The sequence below is a fragment of the Asterias amurensis genome, chromosome 15 (assembly GCF_032118995.1).
Source record: "Asterias amurensis chromosome 15, ASM3211899v1".
NCBI classification, from domain to species: Eukaryota; Metazoa; Echinodermata; class Asteroidea; order Forcipulatida; family Asteriidae; genus Asterias; species Asterias amurensis.
In genome coordinates this window covers 2,633,286-2,656,617 of record NC_092662.1, presented here as the reverse complement: position 1 = coordinate 2,656,617, position 23,332 = coordinate 2,633,286, and the positions used below count along the sequence as shown (strand labels likewise).

The window sequence follows — 23,332 nt, the reverse complement described above, 5'->3', positions numbered from 1 at the left end:
CTGCAGGCACAGTTTGTATAAAATAATGAAAGCAAAATGTGATATCTTGCTGTTTATGGAGATGGCAGTGAATGACCTTTGGTCAAGTTTAATTTGATATGAAGGGAAGGGGGAGGGGAAGGGCACATCTCAAAACATGTACAGAAGAACTACGTTATTTTGTATACACCCTTGTATTCATGTGGAAATGCACGAACTGTAAAATATCCCATCATTTGACCAGTATTAAACATCTTTCCTGTTGGAAAGGCCCATAGCTCATACTTGTAAACATAGGTGACATTGTCTCTAAATAAATATAAAACACTTGAAAAGTGAACTTCCCATCCGATCTTTTGAAGCCAGAAAATCCTATAGAAAATCCAGTACAATAGCAAGTTCCCTTTTGGCGCAAAGCACATCTTAGAACTGGTTCTTGTGCTAATTTCTCTTGTGTTTGTTGAAATCCAGTCTTAAAAATTATATCATACTTAAATCGAATTCGAACCCAACACAGAATTGTAAATGATTTTTTGAACCCTTGACAACTATCGCAAATACATTCACTAAAAAGTACAGTTCGATTATTTGACCGCACATAAAAATACTGCTCAAGCTATGACTTCCACCAACCCATTCTTTTTAGGGGAAGTTTGCAGTTAACCACTACGCCGACAATACCAGCAGTATAGTACTCCACACTACTTTTTATGTTTTTTTTTGACTACTGTTAAACCCGTAACACTCTGAAACAAATTAAACCATTTCATTAGAATTGCAACAAAGCATTGTTTAAGTGTACCTGCATTTGATAACGATCAAAACAAAGAGGAAAACGATCCCCCCACCACAAAAAAAAAATATAATATATGTATCATAAACTAGTGTCAGAAACACTGGTAGGGCTTTAGCTTTTACGTCTAAAAAGAATGGTTGAATTACTTCTTTTTTTAAAGCGATGCTTCATTACAAGAATGATAGCCAATTGAAATTAAAGTCATGGTACTTTTTGGCAAAGTGTGTTGACTCTCGAAGACAATTTGATTGGAAATAAATTCCCTTTGTCAATTGGAAATCATAAAAAAATAATAATGACCGTTTCAAATTACAAAAAAACCCCTATAATATCTGCACAATAGTAAAAATGTGAATTTATTGGTACATAAGGCATATGGATAACTGTGGTGTTAGCGCTATGTAGGGCAAGAAATGTTCACTTTATAAATTGACTACATGAGCTGTTGTTTTCATCCACCATTATCTTCATCAAGTCACATTAATGTTTTCAAATCAAGGCTGGGGGACACAAACCAGGCTTAATGGCACTGGACACCTTTGGTAACTGTCAAAGACCTATATTCCCACTTGGTGTATCCATGGAGGTATTTCTACCTCCATGGTGTATATGTGACCATTTGAACTCTTGGTCATCGAAGTTGCAAGAGAATAATAAAATAAACAACACCCTTGCTGCACAAACTTGTGTGCTTTTCAATTGCCCAATTAATAACAGACTTCAGGCCTAAAGTCTTTCAATATTTGGAGTGAGAAATTACCACTTTCTCAAAAACTACGGGACCTTAGAGGGAGCCCTTTCTCACAATGTTTTATACTATGCTCGTTACCATTGCTCGTTACCAAGTAAGTTTGTATGCAATTATTTTGAGTAATTACCATTAGTGTCCATTGCCTTCGATGTCACCAGAGTCGGAAAATATCTTTAATGAGGGACGACAAGTCAGGGTATATACATATTTTTTTTTATGTGTGTTATTTGTGGCCACATTGAAACTACAGACATAAAATAATTTTTGAAGTGTTTACAATTTTTGTTTACCCCAAAATAAAACAAAAAGATTCAGAGAGGGAGTCCTGCTTTAATTTCCAAAATGGAATATAATTTAATTCTAAAATGGATTATGACAATTGTCTTGCACTGGAGTTTAATCCCTAGATGCCTGGCGTGTATAGCTCTAAGTACAGTCCGTGTTTTAAGTTAGCGACATGCTAGCGACTGATGCAAAAGAATTCCCCCAGCCATCAGTTACATGTGTATCAACTACATGCCCTTGGATGCCATAGGGACCTGTGTTGATGATGTGCTAGGCCTTCGCTCTCTCTCTCTCTCTCTCTAGCTCACCGTGTGTACCGGCATGCTGAATATTATAATCCCCAGACTATTATGTACACATTACAATGGTGGAAAACCAGCTAGCGTGTAGCGAGAACACTGGTGCCCAGATGCCTGGAAGCCCCCGGGCAGTCAAAGCCGTCAACTCGCAAGCAGAGCTTCGACGCCTCGGTCTGTTAAAGGCACGGTGGACGCGTTTGGTAATAACTCAAAATATTATACATAAGCGTACAAACTTTCGGGGGAAACGAGCAACGGGGAGCTGTTGATAGTATAAAACATTGTGGAAAATGTCTCCCTCTGAAGTATTTTCTCCCCTCACTAAAATATATGCATTTGAAAGAAACTTCAGAGAGGCCTGAAGAAGACCTTCTCAGGAATCTGAAAGCACACAAATTTGTGTAGCAAGGGTGTTATTTCCTTTCATTATTTTCGTGCAACTTGAATGACCAATTGAGCCCAAATTTTCACAGGTCTGTTATTTTATGTTATACTGGTCTTTAACAATTGTCAAAGGTGTCCAGTGCATTTAGAGGTTTCCGCACTACCGATATAATCGCTTAAAAGTGATCACAAACCAACAAAGTCTCACTGGAGAATATTTTTTACCCGCCAATTCCAATAATATTTCACCGACATTTCAGTGACAAAATCACACAGATATTTGCTTCCGTTACAAACGAAACACAGACTGTGACACTCACAAGCTACTTCACGTAAAAGCCATTCAGAACATATTTAAAACAAAACATTGGTCATGGCTGAGTGAACAGCAGTGTACAGCACTACTCCCGAGCACACACCCCAAAGTACATGTACTATTAACAGTTTTCATCACTTTTTAATTAATGTAATGAAACTTTAAAGCTCGATCCCTTTACAATAAAACAAGAAAACGCATCAAAACGTAATGAACATAATGGCCACATTATCTGCTCAAACGGTTTGAACATCGTGGTCTCACTAATGTAGGCCCGCATTTCTTAATGTAAACGTTAATTGTTACGTACCAGTCAACCTGAAAGCGAACCCTAAAAGCACTCCCGATGATATAGTCCACGACTTGACATTTAAGAAGGATACATACAACTTTCAATGCAGCATGATATGTTTAGGTGTGAAACTTCTCCTTTAAGGGATATCTCCATAGTAGTGCGTGAGTCCTAACACCGGAACCTAAAACTGCTGTGCTCCCGTGTGATTCGTGCAGTTTGTCAATGTTCAACTTTGTATGAAACTTGTTATTGGTGGTACCCTCTATTGGGGTGAACCATAGAGCTACCCATTTTATAGCTCCATGGGTAAACCTACAATAAAATGTGCATGTTTCATATTAACAAGGCAAAGCACGATTGGGAAGGGGGGAAAAAATGGTTTTGGGATGACAGTTATAGGACTTTGGACATTCACACAGGTCTATACAGCGAATGTCTACTTTTTAATTTCGATTATTGGACATTTGAGACATTCACAATCACATAGGGTTGTACAGTGAATGTCTCTACCTTGTACATCGATATTGGACATTGAGCAATGACATAGGTTTGTACAGCAATGTCCAGTCTCCAAATGAAAAGTAGACATTCACTGTACCAGTTTGTAATTGGACATTCACACAGGTTTGTATAGCGAATGTTTACTTTTTTTATCGATGACATTATCACATAGAGTTTTGTGCAGCAACGTCCAGTCTCCAAAAAAGTAGACATCCACTGTACCAACGGTACGTGGATGTCCAATATCTAAATAGCTAAGGAGACATTCGCTGTACAAACCGATGTGAATGTCCAGCATCCAATATCAAACTAAACTGTCATTTATTGCTGACAGTTCCAACCACAGACCTTAATGGCTCAAAAGGGAACTGTGGTCAGGATTGGTAACCAGTTTCTGATCATTTGCATACTTTCAAAATGTTTTCTTACGGTTACCTAATGGCTCAAAAAGGAACCGTGGTCAGGATTGGGAATCAGTTTCTGATCATTTGCAGACTTTCAAAATGTTCCGACGGATTCGTTTCAGTACACTTCCTGGATGTTCGTCATGAATCTTTAAGAGCAAAACAAACTATAACTTAACAGGGGAGCTCAAGGGGCTCAACCTTTCCTTTTTATAGACTCATCTCAAGCTGTGAATTGTAGTTTCAAGTTAAGGTGGAATGCAGTGCCTTTTTGGTGAAAGCTAGAGGAACGACACGTACCAAGACCACCCCTATAAATCAACCAACGTAACAGGTTCATGTCAAAAACAGATTTAGTCCATTTAGTTTAGTCTTCTGTCAAGTCGTGGTGGAACTTCACATAAATTCTTCAGTTTACAAACTCTCTCGTGAGAGATACAAACTAAGGATAAAAACAATACTAGCAGGAAACTGTTACGTCACTTCCGGCAAGGGTTCAGTGCTTCCGGTTTCAATCTTTGGTCAGGGAAGATTTGGTGTGATTCTGAAGGCATTGGGGATGACTGAGTGTTTATTGAAGTTTTGTTTTCCTTTGTTTAGAAGAGAAACAATGGTATACAACTGCCTATCAAAATATGTGTATGACACTGACAACCATTGCGTAACACGCAGAACAGACCATATCTGGTATACATGGAATTAAACTATGACATTTGTTCCACCATAGAGCAATGTCCAGCTGATAAACTTATACAATACACTTCACAGATATGTATTTGTGTCACTCAATCAATGTTAAATTCAAATCGATAACCATGCAATGCAAAAGGAGACATTAAATCCGTGCACCCATTACAAACATACAGGTATAATAAACAACACGCTGAAAAAAAAAATAAACGGCTTTGAATACTCATAAAAGTACATTTGTTCACAAGTCAACATTTTTCATGAGACTGTATTTGAGGTGCAAATAGCGAAGCCTGGCTAGGTTGGTGGATGCATTATTATGAAGAAACGGCCCCGGCGATCTATGCGATGGTAAGTGCTACTAGGTGGATATGCAGCACACACGGTGTGCGGGAGTATATTAATCACAGGAATTCTTTACACAACAATACTGCTTGCCGCACTAACCTTGACCTGACGGGGACGCACCATTCGTAGTGGCACCGGAGTCCCCAAGTGCTCCTGCCGCCTCCGTGGACATACAGCCCGCCTCTACTCCTACTAGCTCCACACAATTCATAGCTCACACCACACCCCTCACTCCGTGTACCAAAGTGGTTTCCAGACAAACAAGGGGGGCCACACTGTCTCAAATAACCTGGTTTACCCCTCCTCTCCAAGAAGAAAAAAATCGCCTCGTGAAATTTCTGTGAAGGGGTTACCCGTTTCGAAAATTCTCTATGTAGGTGTATACACACTATACAATTTACACCGCGAGTTACGGAGCATGGAATATGCCTTATAGTATGAACGTGATGAGACCTACCCTTGTGCGCATGTGCGCCCCGGGTGCTTAATATTCATTGATGCATATTAGATCCAGTCACGTTCGCATATTTGATGAGCATAGTTCACGGCATGGCGACGCTGATTGGCTGCCGGTGTGGCGGGTCTGATTTAGATCGCGTGAGAAACTTGTGTGGGCAATATTTGTATGGTGCTTTAGAAATGACGAGTTGGGCTAGTTTTTTTTTGTATCAATGCCTCGATGTGGTACCAAATGAGGAAGGAAGGGGGTTTATGCTTTCCGGGAAATAGACGCACACACGTGAACCCACAATAACCTCACCATGTGCACATGGTTCTGATCTTCTTAAAATATTCAAACAACATTTCTTCTTCAAACAAATCCAACTCAAAACATTTGTACGTCGAAAGACTCGATCCTAACCACAAATTTACTTTGCATAATAACTATTCTATTATGTGCAAACAGGTGACCACAGAAAACATCGTCTACAACAATATTTCACCTTAAAATAAATTTGAAATTTACATCAGCTTACCTAAAACAAGCTTTAAACATCCGGAATTTCATCCCCAAAACATACAATTCACAAACATTATCACAACATAAGCAATCCAACCTTTTGTTGGGGTCCTACTCCGCAGGTATAACACGCCTCAAATTAGTTAATTGATCTTGTCTAACTCAAAATATTTACCCAAACACATGCAAACTGGAACCAAGTACGCCATCAAATGATTTAAACTAAAATCACAAATAAATTAAAAAAAATATTAGTTTACAGCGCGCAGTTTGTTTTTCACTCAAACCAATTGTTCGTCATATGTTCTTCTAGAGAAACAACTATTTTGGGAACTAGAATATCAACTCATCCAGGGGACAAAAATTGTGTTTGACCACCCCCACACAAGTTTCCAACCTGCCTCAGGAGCTCGAGTTTTTGTAAATATTTGTTTGTGTAATTTATTGTTTTTGGTTTGTTAACTTTGCAGAAATTGAGCAGCTGTTCTACAAATGCATTGTTTTCTTAAACCAGAAAAAAATAACAAAAATTACTAATAATAACAGTTCCAAAATAATAACATTTGTAATAATTATGCAAAAGTAATTTGTAGCATTTCAACAACCTCCAAATAACGACAGATATTTTGGCTGGGTGACCTTTTCATTTCCCGAAGCAATCAAATAATACAACTCACAACAGGCTGTGTCCATTTGTTGTTTATTCAACAAATAATAATTAGTAATCATACGTTTGGGAGCCAAATGTTATATTGGCCAATTATCACAACAGGAGCGTTCTTTTCAGTGTTTATAAATTAAACAGCCATAATCGATCATGGATAAATAAAAAAATTATTATTTGTAACAAAAACAAGAACTTGCTAACTTGTATTTACTTCGATGTCATATTTCTAATTAGATACACAGCTTTTCAAGAAGCTGATAAGCACACAAAAATAATTCATGGATTGAAAAAAAATATATAAAAAAACAACATCGAAATAGACTCATAAATTGTAAAATAGCTTGTGGATTGTAGATAAAACAGAACCGACCTATTACTGCTTCATATCGCCCACTATGTATCCATAAATATTACTTTATGGAAAAATAATAGTAATCCATAAAACAACAACAGTTTCACAGCAGCAATAAATTTTTCAAGATTATGATATTTTTTTCGTTTGATTTTTTTTTGCAGGCAGTCGGGAAAACGATTTATTACGCCAAATAGATACAAAGGTTTCGAAAACATTCTATATGGAAAATATTGCGATAACTTCACCCCCCCCCCTAAAAAAAAAATGAAAAAAATAACAAGCTCATCCAGGTGTTCCAATTTGTACATCTTATTTAACTTAAATCTAATAGAACAGATCAACAGAGGTCTAACTTCATATGATGTGGCCGCTAACTAACAAGTGATCCATCAAGCAAAACAATATTTACAATTTTGGTCGAGGAAAACTGTGATCTCCGGGCGGACAATTTTCACGAGAAAAAACAATTAACTTTACCAAAAGTATTAAGTCATCAGTTTGTTAATAATTTTAATGCAAAACCAATCATGCCTGAAATTAAATTGCTAACAATGACAATATTATTTCAACTTAATTTGAGCCGCAGCTCATTTTTCTCCGAGTGCAAACAAATAAGGTCAAACAAAAACAGAAAAAAATATTGTAAAATCCGGAGCTTAAAACAGAAATAATTTCCCCTCAAAAGTTAAAAGAACAACGTACGGTTGCTGTTGGTGCCTTCGAATACTGATGTTAAAACTAAAATTATTGACAATTTTGTTTTCCATATGACAAATAGCTCAAACCCCCACAAACGCATTTTGGCGAGACAACAAATTCCACTGATATGCCTCGAACCTTCAAACCACACCTTAATTCATTACTTTTCAATAAAAAAAGTAGCATCAAACTCTCAGCTGTGACGTCCATCATACATCTCTTTTTTTCCTAAGTTAGCTTTATATCTACCGAGTTTCTTTCTAAACATTTCATCGAACAAAAATCAGCAAGGGTCAACAATGTATTGAATAAAAAGAAGAGTTCTAGTTATGAAAACTTTCAAAATTAAAATTGAGATTATAAAACCATTATTGAAAATTAGAATACTTACATAACAAACATAAAATAGAGTCGAGAATAATATGGTGGTGCTAGCGACACGACCCGGTTACCAAAACACCTTTCAAGGCAAAATGCGTCCTCAAAAAAAAAAACAATTCCAGGCCAACATTTGACTTTTTAAAAAAAGACCAGAAACAAAACACTTCCACTTACAAAACACATCAAATTCTTTACTACAAACTCTTAAACCAGCATGTGGTCAAGTTGCACCTACACACAAGCCTTAATATTTACACTAAAATACTATTTGTTACCGTAATTGGGCGATGTACACTTTACCCCGGCCGTGTGGACTCCCACAGGGGAGCGCAAAACCACAACAGATATTTACCATATTTTGCAAGACACTTTTAAATTTCATTTGGCGGCAAGTTCTGACTTGCACGAAACAAAACTGCTAAGCTGCGCTTTGAGGTTTGCAAAAGCTGGAATAAAGTATTGAGAGGGATTTGGTGGAGTTTGTGTTTTTTTTGAGCTGAGGTTTGTCAAGGAGCGCAACTTACCTTTACTGACGTTGTCTAGGGTAGCCTCCCCGTATTCGTCCAGAGCTGGGTGCGTTGGAAACAGGTAGTCAACCTGCTCTGGTAGCATAGGCATCGTAAATATCAAATTTGAGGTTTCCCTCAGTCGAAACTCGAGAGGGGAAAGATGCCCAGACGATTGGAGATCTAGGGGTACAAATCGGAAGTTTCCACTATCCTTGGTAGCCAAATTGCTTCGGAAGTTACTATAAGCTCCCTGTTTTATATAACTTTGGGGTGCTGCTGGCCGGGTCCCTGGTCGGGGGCTCGCCGTGTGTTGTGGTGTGGTCTAGTGGCTAAGGCTAGGGTGTTGACAAACCCATGTGCGTTGTGCGGATGCGTGATTCTCAAACGTCCGTACGCATGTTTAGCAGCTACCTTATAGTAAGTAAATGTACCGCTCACTACTAGCGTAAAGGCTTTATAGTCTTTTCTTCCTTGTACACAGTGTACGGGTGCTCCATGCATACAGCGTGTACAGTGTATGTGTGCAAGCCAACCGCCAAGGATACGTGAAAGGACGTCCCCAATGCGCAGGCGCGTTTATCAAACTTGCTGCCCCCGGAGTTGTGGGGCTATACGTCAAACGCGTCATCGAACATAACAGAGCTATAAAGAGAGGGATAGCGAGCTGACATAAAAATGCGATTCCCAGATCGTGTATTTTGTGAGGATGTGCCAGTTATCATTCGGCTCGTTGTTATTGCGGGATGGGGGACGTCTAGTTGATTATAAAAAGGGCGAAATTTGTCAGTTAGATGTGTTGTTTTGTTCGTGCAGAAAAGTAAACTCGCTCATTCACCATGGCTACACGAGGAAAAAAATAGTGAGCGCAAAACAAAATATCAGAATGCTACGGTGTGTTTGATTGATCGGCGTCCGGACATGGCCAAAACCCGCAATGAGTCAAATTAAACCCCACTCTAATGACTTCTACGACCACGAAAGAGGCAGTTTTGAGTTTTATACGAATATCCGTAAAATTACAGACAATAAACATATAAACAAATTTGCGGTGGTTAAGTTTTTACAAAATAATTTTAAATAAAATATTATTTCAAATTAATTCAAGTGCAATCCCTGATTTCTTACTGAAGTACTTTTATTTAATAAGCAGCTCCGTCTAAAAATTAATCAATATCATTTAATATTGTAGGTCAATCATGAGATTGAAATTCATTTTTTTCACGACTCAGTGGTTCGGTTTGAAATAATTGTCCTGATAAAAAAATGGACAGGCTCAACAATGAGGGCGCTGTAATGTGAGCTCACAACTAGGCGATTTATTTTTAACAGTACAACAAAAGGTGCACAAAACCGTCTTCAAATCCACACCAATTGATCAACCTAGGTTTTACACCCAGCCATGCTGGACATTCTTCCTTCACAATATCATACAGCCCTAACAACACCAATAAATTAAAAGTAAAATACATCGTATAGTGTTGACAATATTTAAGGAGATCAAAACAGTGATCGGTTTTGGCCAGCACTTTCTCAGGAGTGGCAAAACAACTAAAGACAATAATTTGTTTTTTTTGCACGCTGAATGCAAATAATGAGAAGCAAATGTTTTTTTTTTAATAGCAATTGATACATGTTGTGTAGCATTTTGATGTGCTCAGCATAGAAAGTAAACCATTCACTGGGTAATGACCTAATTATACCCCATCTCATCAAAACTCTAAAGAAAAAGTGGGTTCCGTAAAATGTTTTCCTCATGGAAAAATTAAATTGTCATTTTGATATCTTTGGGCGCGAAAATCAAACTTTCTTCTACATGAAAGATGGCAGCATATTTGATTAAGACGATTCCCTCCTGAAGAAAATTGATGACAACAAAACCAACTCATTTTGATGAAATATTCAACACTTGTTCACACTCCTTGGTCCTTATCAGGCCACTTATAGTAGCAATCGTTATTTGATCGCAAATTTGATCAAAACGAGATAATCTTTTAAATATATCGAACCCCCAAAGGGTATTATTTAAAGATAGCAAATTTCAGACCATAAGTGAAGGCCAGACAATACATTATTTACTAACCCATAATCTATTTTTTTTTTTTTTTTATGATTTTTTTTTTTTGGGGGGGGAAGGGGAAATGGCGATTGTTGGTTCACAATTCTGGAAAATCTACAAAATGACAAAACAATAAGCGAGCTGGTGTTTTGTATAAACACTGATAGCAAAATGGAGACTGTATAGGAACGGATACAAGAGGCATTTTGCTCTGCTATACATAGGGGAAATCGTTCACCGACAAAAAACCCCACTAAGAACTTTAACTCCTGATATGGCAATTTGTTCCACACAAGCATGGATAGGAAATTCCATGTAATTTATGTTTGTGGAGGCTGCAGGCTTCGTCTCCAGAGAGAGAGAGGCAAGTTATACATTATACGATCGAGTCTTGCACTTTTTGCGTGACAACACACACTTTAATCTTGACACCGCTTATAGCTAGCGGTCCTGTGGAATTATCGTGATGGGGTCTTACAGGGTATACAGAGGAGATAAAGTTATCGCTCGTGTACATCTAGGAACGACCCAGTATCACGGAGAAAAATCATGTTGGCAGATCGAGGAGGCAGTTTGGGGTCTTAAAGACATTGAGGAGGAGGAGGAGGAGGAGGAGGAGGAGGAGGAGGAAGGGGGAGAACAAGAATGCGGGAGATGGGTGGAGGGGGTGGAGATTGGAGGATTCACAAAAGGAGGGAGTGATGAATGATGTGGATGGGGTAAACAATATCTTAAGAATGAAAGGGCGGGTGACAGTATAAAGCCCCTTTTCACATGAGAGCAATTCAGCAAGGGTTCCTTGCTAAATTATAACAAGGTTGAAACATTTTACAAAATAATATATACGTGTCAAAAGACAACAAAAGGTTTAAGAATGTTTCACTATAGGGAACTTGGACACTCCAAGCATCATTGTCCTTTCACACGAAGCAAAAATTACACAACCGTGCTAAAATAAAACAAGGGACCCCTGCTAAATTGATCCCGTGTGAAAAAGCCTGTAAAGAACATTCACATAGTACCTTGGACAACAGTCCAAACATGGTTGCCCTTTCACAAGAAGTGCAATTACCACCGTGCTAAAATAAAAACATGGGACCCCTGCTACTACATCTATCTCGTGCGTGTGAACAGGGTGAGATGATGCAAGTAAGTCACATGGGCATCTTCGTCTGTTCACATTCAATAATTATCTCAAACATATGGTGGGTGGTGTTCGTTAACGAAGCATCATAACGTGTCATATACTCATTTCAAACTCTGCCCAATATCTATGCTCTCATAACTTTGAGAACTTAAATTTTAAGTTCTCACGAGCGACGCGGTGTGTAATAGTTGTTCATACATTTTATAAATGTTGTTTTAATTGCTTATTATATTGGCAGACAAAGTAATCACACTTTGCTCCACGATTGGTACTAGACTTTTGATTACAAATCGATTCCGAGATAATTGTTTCCCCATTAATCAATAACACAATGCTTAAAGACACTGGACATGATTGGTCATTACTAAAATTATTGCATAAAACTTACTTGGTAGACCAAATTCTAAATCTGAGGTCTCGAAATTCTAAATCTGAAGTCTCGAAATCAAATCCGTGGAAAATGACTTCTTTCTCGAAAACTACGTTCCTTCAGCGGGAGCGTTTGTCACAATGGTTTATACTGCCAACAGCTCTCCATTGCTCGTTTTAAAGCCATTATACACTTTCGGTACAGAAAAACAATTAAAAGTTCTCAGATTTACAAATAATTTATAGGGTTTACAGAAGGTAATTGTGAATTACGTATTTGTTTTTAATACATGTCATGACACGGCGAAACGTGGGGAAACAAGGGTGGGTTTGCCCGTTTTTTTCTCCCGACTCCGATGACCGATTGAGCCTAAATGTTCACAGGTTTGTTATTTTATATATAAGTTTTGATACACGAAGTGTGGGCCATTGGACAATACTGTTTACCTAAAGTGTCCAATGGCTTTAACCAAGTAAGGTTTTATGCTAATAAATATGTTGAGTAATTACCAATAGTGTCCACTGCCTTTAACTATTTACCGATCTCTGGGTGAAACGAAAATGCAAAAGTACAACTCCAGAATCTGTATGTTCACTAATTTCGAAACAACCTCTTCCTCTCTATTAAAAAGTTAAGGGCATGTGCAGACAAAAAAAAGAAAAAGAAAACAAATGAAGTCAATGTACTTTTTTCACAGTTTACTGTTTATGACTTGTTCCTCACGACGGCCACTCGAAAACTAAATTATGTTTCACTTTCAGGCGTAGGAAACAGTGTTTTACTTCCCGGTTAATATTGAGCAGAAATTAAACATGACTGTGTCGGAAAGCTACATTTGTTTTCAAATTTGAATTGTATACAAACAATTAATGACTAGAGCTTTTGACTGAATTTTCAATGCAAATTCCATGTAAATTCGTTAATGACAGAAAAGCAAGGTTTTTTTACCCCCCCCCCCCTTAAAAAAAAAAAAAAAAAAAAAAAAAAACCAAACATGCTAATTTCAAGTTTCCCTTCATCATTCTGTGGTGAGCAAGTTATTTCCTGCTAAGTGGAAATACACAGGCAATGGAGCCAAGTGGTTGGATACGGAGTATAGCTGGTTCCCATGCATTTCCCGCCCAATAACACACACATTCTATGGTTGAAACATTGCTTTTCTATTGGTACTCCACCGCGGTTTGTTATTTCAAACCAACCGGTCCCGACTTACTGTCTATGCGAATTTCCGAACAGTTTTTGACAAGAGGATGGGATTTTGTTTATGAACAACAATTAAAAGTTATCTGTTGAAGGAATCTCCACAATTTCACTTCCTTTGTTTCCTAAAAAGCTTTCTACATAAAGGTGCAGCTACAGTTTCATCAACCGACTAAAAGTGAAACTGCATTTTGGTTTTCTTATCAAAATAGTTGATTGTTTCCATTACTGACTTCGAGCATACAGGCAAAGTATAACTTGAGGTTTTTAGAACCGTTCGATTGTCCTAATACCATACGTAGGTAATGGGTACAATAATAACTAAGATGTGAACATTTCATTTCAAAAAGGTGGTTGCGCCTTTTTGATATCGCCGAAAGTCCGGAGCGATTAACGTCCACGTAGGCACAATGGTCCCTAAAAAGAAAGACACAATCTGGGAAGCATTAGTGAAGTTAAGCAGGCCCCATCAGCGCTTCTCATATTCGAATGTTGGGACATAAAACTGTTATCTTTTCACATAACCACATTGCTTCGGTGTAAGCAATTATTTAAAATGGTGTATTTTATCGAAAGCTCTTGAAGGTTTCTAAACCAAAAGTTGTTATTGCCATTAATTTAAAGAGTGATTACCAAACGTATGTATAAACTTCCCTTAAAATGGCAATGATTCTTCTTGAACACGTACTGTACCTCTGACGTAACAACAAAGAACGCTGACACTACAATATTTGTCTTTCTCAGTTTTCTACATCAGTTTCCGGGTAAACTGCGTCCCCGGTGCAACAAAGCGGCGACCTCTGACCCCCGAGGTACGCACTCCTACCAAGAATGACGTCAGATGCGAGCTTGCCGACCATGCGCAGTTGTGACTTCCTAAAAGTTTTTGGAAATGCGAAAGCCTTGGCACCGATTGATGACGTTCGACTTTGAACCATCGTTAGTGAACTGACCTCAAGCGATACCATTATAGTATGCGGAGTAAACTTTGTAACCACAAAAAGGGCAAACCCATGGGGTGTGGGAAGGACCGACTTTTGAAATTTCTTGGAAAAAAAAAGAACGGGGATAATCTTGGACACGGGGTCAGGCAAACCTGACCGGGAAAGTCAAAAGACCCCATTTTTTCTGAAGCTAGCCCTCCAGGCTCTGTGTGTTTGTTACCAAGTAATTATTTATGCTAACTTTTATTTTGAGTAATTACCAATCAGTGCCTCTAAGTACTGACTCCAAACTTCTGTAAAAGTTTATGGTTTCTTTTACTTTTACTAATTAGTTTATCAGCACTGGCACAATTAATTACCACTGACGTTAATACATGATGCACTCACTATCCCAGTATGGTTTTCTTCAAGATAGTAGGCCTATATGGATCCTACTAACTTAGTTAAACGGCAATGGGATCATTATTCATTAAAGGCAGTGGACAGTATTGGTAATTGTCAAAATCCAGTCTTCTTACTTGGTGTACAACATCATGCATAAAATAACGAACCGGTGAAAATTTAAGCTGGATTGGTCGTCGGAGTTGCGAGATAACTATGACAGAAAAAACCACCTTGTCACACAAAGTTGTGTGCTTTCAGATGCTTGATTTCGAGACCCCAAATTCTAAACTTGAGGTCTCGAAATCAAGCTCATTGAAAATTACTTCTTTCTTGAAAACCACGTCACTTCAGGGAGTCGTTTCTAAAAATGTTTTATACTATCAACCTCCCCCCATTACTTGTTAGCAAGTAAGGTTTCATGCTGATAATCATTTTGAGTAATTGCCAATAGCGTCCAATGGCTTTAAACGGCAGAGGGGTCATTAAAAAGAGAAATAGTAATTTGTAATCCAAGAAATTGTATCTGAGACAGGCTTCAGGCTTGAAAGCCATGTAATTTATAAGGGATCTGAAAGCACACAATACAACACAGGTGTGATCCCCTTTGTAAATAACTTTCTTGCATAATTGAGCCCCAAATTTCACAGGTTTGTTATATTTTTGTATGCATAATGTTGGGCACAGCAAGTGAAAGTTAGGCCTATTAGCAATACCAAGAGTATGCCTTTGAGTTGAGTGGACAAAGCCCACCAGCTCGTCATGTTAGTATTTATATTCATTTCAATGAATTTAATATTTGTTTTTGCTTAGCAAGTTTGTACATGCTTCATGAAATCAGTGGCAGTAATGCAAGCACAAATCCTTGCTAAGCACGGGACAGTATTGCTCAACAGAAACAGATTACAATACAAGCCAAAATCAAATTCAGTTTACATTGTTGTGAATGATGTGCCACAAAATTTCCGCTTAGCAAAGAAAACTTACCAAGCATTATTTTCTGCTGAACATCTTTATGAAATTGGGTCCAGGTGATTCACTGAAAGTAAACTACAACAGCATGTTGTTCAAGTAGTTGTCGTGTTTAATTTCAGGATGCTAGCTTTATCAGTTTTCTTTTCACTTGGTTTCCGGCTTAAAGGTACTGGACACTATTGGTAATTACTCGAAATAATTGTTTGCATAAAAACTTACTCGGTAGCGAACAAACTTTCACATGTTTGTTATTTGATGCATACATGTATATGTTGAGATACACCAAAGTGAGAAGACTCACTGGTCTTTGACAATATTAACAAAGGTGTCCAGTGCCTTTAAACAAGAGACTCACGTGGGCATCCGGCCATCCGTTTGGGCCACCCGATGACCAAGCTGGACTTCCACACCAATATTGCAGTTTTTGTATTTCCCTATAAGATTAAGTGCTAATCACAACAAATCACACCATTACTGGTGCCAATGATAGCAAAAAAAAAAAAAAAAGGCCGCCAACGTTGCTTGGAATGATCTTTCCAGATGTTTTTTTTTTTCGTCGTGAAATGACAGTTTGTTTGTACCTGTTGGAGAGCTTGCACCGGAGGTATAGCACCCTGGCACATACTATTTTAACTATTCATCAATGGTAAAATAACCACCTCAAGATGTACCCGCTAGCTGTTAATATCTCTGTTTTAAAGACAGTTGACACTACTGGTAATTGTCAAAGACCGGCCTTCTCACTTGGTGTATCTCAACATAAAATAACAAACCTGTGAAAATTTAAGCTCAATCGGTCATCGAAGTTGGGAGATAATAATGAAAGAAAAAGGAGATAATAATGAAAGAAAAAACACCCTTGTCACACAAAGTTGTGTGCGTTTGGATGGTTGATTTCGAGACCTCAAATTTTAAATCTGAGGTCTCGAAATCAAGTTCGTGGAAAATGAATTCTTTCTCGAAAACTACGTTACTTCAGACGAAGCCGTTTCTCACAATGTTTTATACTATCAACAGCTCCCATTACTCGTAATCAAGAATGGTTTTATGATAATAATTATTTTGAGTAATTACTAAGAGTGTCCAGTGGCTTCAAAGCATGTGTGTGATGGGGACGGCCAGTATTCACAAAAGGAACACGTTGCCTTGGATCGGTCGAGTTGGTCCATGAAAATAATTTGGAACCGTTTATTATACAATGCATAATGGGTAGACAGATAATGTATTCAGCACAGGGCATGGTCTCACCAAGGAGCTAAAGCTCAATGGTCTGTCTCACTTGTTATATGACCGCACAATATTGGAGTCGAACCCACAACACTCCTTTGTAATAATAATAATAATATCGACGTCTTATATAGCACACGTAGCTACCAAACTAGGAACTCAAGGCGCTGAGTATATACAAACTCTCAGAAAGATAGGTTATTGCAGTTATGGAATCTGAGACCTGAATCACATTCTAAGGGTTTACATGGTGCTACGGCGAATTTAGGGGAAAAAAACCCAAAAGTAAACAACAAATACAAAGTCATATCACAATCACATGATTAAACCATGGAACAATTTTTTCCTCCGTGTTTGCATCATTTAACTGACAGACTGTCTCATAATCAGAAACTCAAATCTCATCCTATTAAAAAGCAAGAGTTAAATTTCTTCTAGAAAGAAAGCATAAACGTCAATCATTTCTTGAATAAAAAAAAAATGATTGACAAAAAAGACCACAGACTCGAGGTTATTGTTCCGATGTAGTTACTCAAAAAGTTGGTGAAGGACATCGGTTTGTGAGTGACCGCTACATATTAGGCGTACTGGTATGTAGCCTTGGGTCACCCGTGGTCCTGAGTAAGGTCACAATATTATGTGGTTAGGCTCGTTGCAAGACGTTCCACATTTTCCTTTCATGCAGAGCGCGGCCAACTCGCCAATACAGCGCCCGCCGCGACCCCCGTGTACACTAAAGAAAACGAGAAACGTCTTGCACTAAGACTATAATGTGGTCAAAGTCTTGGAAAGTCTAGGAAATATGTTCCAAGGCGAAGTACGTAGACTACCCCCAGCAGGGTAGGAAAACAACCAAATATCGAAACCAATCCAGAAAAGTAAGTTCTGAAATACGACCGTGTAATTTTTGTGTTTTGTCTTCTCCGGTGTGTTGAATGTATTTTATATAGAGGAGCACAATAGGACAAATGCCTTTTCTATTGTTTTTTTTTCCTCCTTGAAAATTCCTCTTGTTTTTTAATATTCTTGCTTGATTGTGTCCACTTGTTGTATTATAAGAATTCTGTGGAAATTGTCTTTAAAAAAAATCACAAAAAACCATACCGTCTGAATGTCTTTATATAGTGGAAAGGGAATAGATTTTCATAAACAATGACACAATTTGACATACATTTATACTGGACATAAATTATAAGACAATAGTTTAAAGAGAACACCGATACAAAAACGAAGAGATTCAACGAAAACCTTACAGAATTTGTTCTCATTGATATAAAGTGGACCATTCACTCAAAAATTACTATCTGTTCACAATGATGCAACACACTAGTATTGATAACAACTGCATTGTGCACACACCATCAACTCGGTAACATCAAAGCGTTCGGCACAGAGTCTGGTGCCGCCATCAATTCAAAAAGGCATCAAGCATTCAGCAATTACATGAGACAGTTCACCAGACGAGCTTCCACCATCATCAAATCATTCAGACGGAACAATTCATTCATGAAGAATGACGATCAGACCCCCCCCCCCCCGGCACAATAAAAAATATAAAAAATAAAATAAAAAATGCAAAAATAAAATTATAAAAAAAATACTGTTCCACAGTCAATACCATTTTGATATAAACAAAACCAAAAAGGAGATTATGGTGGTTTACTAATTTGATCAGCAGCAATTCCGGTTATCTTGTCTTGTGTTCACATTAATTTAAAGAACAAATATTGGAAAATGAGTTGCGCGTCTTGCTTGATGGTGTGGTCTTCGATAATCACAGCGTCGCAAAAATGGGGCGTAGATTTTTAATGCCAAGGTTGCTTTGGGTCTTTGTTATTGTTGGTCATCTTGTGACATAACTAAAAACAACGACCTTCCTCACTTTTGTTATTGTATTCTCGGGACAGATTAAAAGATGACAAAGGGTTACCGCTCTGTTGGGAGATACAGCTTGCGTTGCATAGCCAAGGACAATAGGGTATTGTTTCCTTAGCAGTTATCAAAGCAAGTTTGAAGAAAATTTGCAGGAGTGGCACTGCGATTTGAAATGTTCTTTGTATATGTGGGTGAGAAATAGAAACAATTGTAGTAAATAATAGTGTAAAGCTCACGCGAATGACATCAGAGATGCTTTAAAAAAAATAACGGATATCTTTAATTATTTCAAAGATTTTTTTGTTTCGTAAATTTAACTTCAAAATTGGCCTTGTGGAAAAGCAACATAACGATTACACAAGCTGCAAACAAATTGCCATTAGGCTGCACCTCAAATTGAAGAAGAAAATCTAATACTTTATTTTTACTTTTTATATTCTTTTGTTTATTAAGTATCAATATATTTATTTAATTTCATTGTTTATTGTTTTTAGGTATATTTATGTTTACTTGTATTTGTATTTTGTTTGTATTTAAGCCTTAGGCAATTTATCTCTCATTAGCGCGTCGTTACAAGCTACACCATTAATTTAAAGACAGTGGACACTATTAGACAAGACTTCTCACTCATCCCTAACCACCATCTCAACATATGCATACAATAACAAACCTGTGAAAATTTGAGCTCAGTCGGCCGTCGAAGTTGCAAGATAAAAATGAAAGAAAAACACCCTAGTCACGCGAAGTTGTGTGCTTTTAGATGCTTGATTTCGAGACCTCAATAATTCCAAATCTGAGGTCTCGAAATCAAATTCGTGGAAAAATACTTCTTTCTCGAAAACCACATCACTTCAGAGGGAGCCGTTTCTCACAAAGTTTTTTACTATCAACCTCTCCCCATTATTCATAATCAAGAAAGGTTGTATGCTAATAATTATGTTGAGTAATTACCAATAGTGTCCACTGCCTTTAATTCGTGGAAGGCCTTCACCACCCCCCCCCCCCCCCCCCGTCAAAACCCTTTCGACGGAAAGCACTGTGCAACAAGTTCCGGCCACGGTGCGTTCATGTTTAGTTTATTTGCTCAACATAGGAAAGCCAGGTTCGTTCCATGGTTCCATTGAGCCAGCCACCAGCCAGAAAAGGCTTGCATTTCCGTCAAATTACGGGCACTGATTTTTTGGTGCGGTTTCTTGTAATATACAGATTGTCAAAGACACTGCTAATTAGCCAAACAACCCCACGATCCTTTGTGTTTTCTGGCAGCTTGTTGTCTTTTGTGCGTCTCCAACTTGGTGCGGTAACAGTGTACAGTCAAAACACACAGCGAAATCAAGGACCATCCAACAAAGACCCGTCACGATTTATTCGGGGGGGGGGGGGGGCACACAAAAAATCAATGGAAATATCTCCCAGTAATAATCACTGACTAACGAATCTCTGGTTTTTGTTGAGACAATAAAACCCTCATCCCATTGTCATTAGGTAGTAAGTTTATCTCCCCACTTCAAAAAAAAAAAAAAAAAAAAGGAGAATCGATACTAATTAATATCGACATCATCGTAGTCTTATTTAAAGGACATACTAATATAATCAAGAATCGAAAGAGGAAAAAAAGTCAAGTCTTGTGGCCGTGGCAGTTCCTGAGACTAATTAAGATCAATTGGTGATCATAATTAGACATCACGTATAGATCAACAATACACTGGTCGGTGTGTCAACAACCGACACCGGTTTTAGCTGACTCGAAGCGTGGCTGTTGAACCTAACGACAACCAACCCCCCCCCCCTTCCCCCACCTCCCTTTTTCAGATCTGAGCGAGGGCAAGGGCGTTTTTTTTTTCTTGAAAAGGGCACTTCTATACTATACTTCTACACTTTCTGCTAAGAAAGTATACATGAACCGTTTGATAACGGAGAAGCGGCATGTAGGGATTGCTAATTGATGAACCGCATTACACATCGTTTGCTCTCAGAGCTTAGAGAAACAATAAAGAGAGCTTAGAGAAACAATAAAAGAACACAAACACAGAAACCGCAAAGGTATTTCTTACTTGTTAATTGTGTTTTGTTGCAAGATTGACACGCAAAGTAAGAAATGTTCAGAGAACGTAAGTTTCGATTTTTGTTCTTCTTCTCCAATTCAAATCAATGCATCTGAAAGTGAGGCTGGGAGGGTAAAGAGTAGTCTGGTGCTCTTCTGATCACTGACAATGTATGCATAACGTACGTGACTTGGTCGTGGTTTCAGACGCCACCTATGTACGTGTCTAAGTTTCTAGATCCATTGACGTACAACAAACATCTAGAAACACAAGCGAACAAAGAACTACTAAAGCATAGAACAAATGAATGAAACAAGCCAAACACCACTTTTTTCATAAACGTCTGATTTCAAGAAAAACGGAGGGATACAATGACGTCACTTATGCGATACGACCATGAAGTAATTTCACAGGGCGTATGGGTAACACAACGTTTAAATGTTAAGCGTCGTTTTGCAACATCGACGAGTAAAATTAATTACTTTCAGATTATTTTAATTGTTACATTTTGATGACGGGTCCTCAGCTTTTTTAGCTGGCATTTATAGCCAGCGGACCACTGTTCAGGAGAACGCTGTTCTAGTTTTGTAATGTTTAATTTGTTTTATTTTATAAACAAACAGATTCTTAAAAGGTTCATGTCACACACAGACATTATCGCAACGAGCAATTAAAACAATCCATAAAGCTATTTAAGAATTATTTACAGATGGTCAAATCAAATTAAACAAAAAACAGGTGTGACTTCGCGCTGTTGTTAATGGGACATTAATTAATAGGAGCATGAATGCTTTTATCATGTTTACCATTCAGAATAATCAAAACAAATAATAATTTATCTCGCTTCAATTAATTCAATCAGCATTGATTTATGTGACCTAAAATCAACATGGATGCCTAACAGTTTTTCGCCTGAGCAATTCAGCTGTTTGGTTTCCCATTCATAAGTATTTAGTGAGAAAGAAGAAAATATCTCATTTAAGTTTATTTGATACTAATTGATTTCATTACGAATGACAAAAAGTGGGTGCATTTTCCCATGTTATAAAGATTATTGTACGTTGTGTGTTTATAGAATACGAATAATGTTTAAGGACAAGTTAGTGTGTGCCGACACTAAGTCACCATATGACAAAAGGACACGCCCTTCAAAATTCTAGGACATAAATAAGAAACAGACAACTATGAAATTGTGATCAATTTAGGACAGGCTGGGTGTCGGCCTGTCACCCTCGACTAAAGGATCCGCCCTTCAACAAACAAACAAACAACGAAACAGACAACACATAACAAATGTGCTAAATTTAGCAGAATATGCTTTCCTGTTACTGAAAGCAAAAGTCAAAATCCTCTAAAAACCCATTGTAAGCCGAGCACTGATATAGAGCTAGGACAAGAATGGCGCCAAAATTAGACCCCGTTTTTTATCATTCAAGAAGAGGCGCGGCAGACACCAGACCTTCGGTGTGAGACAGTTCCGCCTCCGAGTTAAGGTGAATTATGCATTGTGGTGATAACCCGTACATTCAAACAACATGGCGGCTGCGAAACGTAACTGCACAATTATTATCATCGTTTGAAATCTACAGTAGGTCTTACCTCCACCAAAAAGCTCTTGGATCTTCAAAGAAAGACGTCTGAACTTGAAGCTAATGGGCTGACCTTCTTAGATGAAGGGTAAAGATTCTCCCTTTCTTGATTTTCAACCAAGATCCGGGCACACAGCACCAAGTTCTTCCGAGAGAGTTCAGTTGGATCTCGTCGGACTTTCCCAAAACAGCTCGTTTATCGCGAACTCTGTACTTCTTCTACACTCTCTTGACCAGTCGAGCTGTCCTCTTTAGTTTCAGGTTTATCCCTCCCTGCTCTACTCTGCCAGGGGACAGGACAGTAAAGTTCGCTTCTCCTAAGCTGTTGCTCACGACCCTTCAACCTTGAAGTTAACTGTAGCTGCTAAAAACAACCGTTACAAGGTTGAATTTTGGCCGAGTCACCTGGTCAGCTACGAATGGTCATCGGCTGATGGCTCTCAACAGGGAAGCTGACTCAAACTCACACTATTGATACACTACAGTCTAGGTTTTTTATCAGTCTCTTCTCTTTCAATATGTCTGCCAGACCAGTGTAGAAGGGCCAGACCAGTGCAGTCCACAGTAACCTGTTTTGCATAAAAGATGTGCACCATAAAAGAACACACACTCAACGGCATACAGTCTTGTTTAATCCGGGTACAGCATCCGGGCACCCACTTTGGTCAGCCGTATAGATACCGTGCATGCTGAAAAGCCCTGTTGTGCTGCGGGCAGAAACATAAAACGCCACGGCTTAAAAATCCCAGACACTGTTACGTAACGCCTGTTTAGAATGCAGTTTTATTTTGTATGCACGACTACATTCAGCCTGTAATGCCACGCATACAACTGCTGATACAATACGATGATTATTGCATTTGTGGTGAATATAGCGGGCAATGATCACTATATGTTCACAAT

The 23,332-nt window shown here is 38.2% G+C and overlaps 1 protein-coding gene across 5 annotated transcripts in view; it reads right to left on the bottom strand.

Moving 5' to 3' along the window:
• The window catches only part of LOC139948145 (nuclear receptor subfamily 5 group A member 2-like), a 45,281-nt gene extending 22,228 nt beyond the window's left edge, over window positions 1–23,053 (bottom strand). For 2 of the 5 annotated variants that reach the window (XM_071946191.1, XM_071946193.1), the window contains exon 1: window positions 8,636–9,046. In XM_071946191.1, coding sequence (XP_071802292.1) covers window positions 8,636–8,729 — 94 coding nt within the window. In that variant the 5' untranslated portion in view covers window positions 8,730–9,046. Of the gene's footprint in view, window positions 1–5,147; window positions 5,488–8,635; window positions 9,047–22,439 lie in introns of those variants that run through there. The other 3 variants (XM_071946190.1, XM_071946192.1, XM_071946194.1) reach the window with 2 other exon arrangements.
• Between the last annotated feature and the right edge of the window lie 279 nt (window positions 23,054–23,332).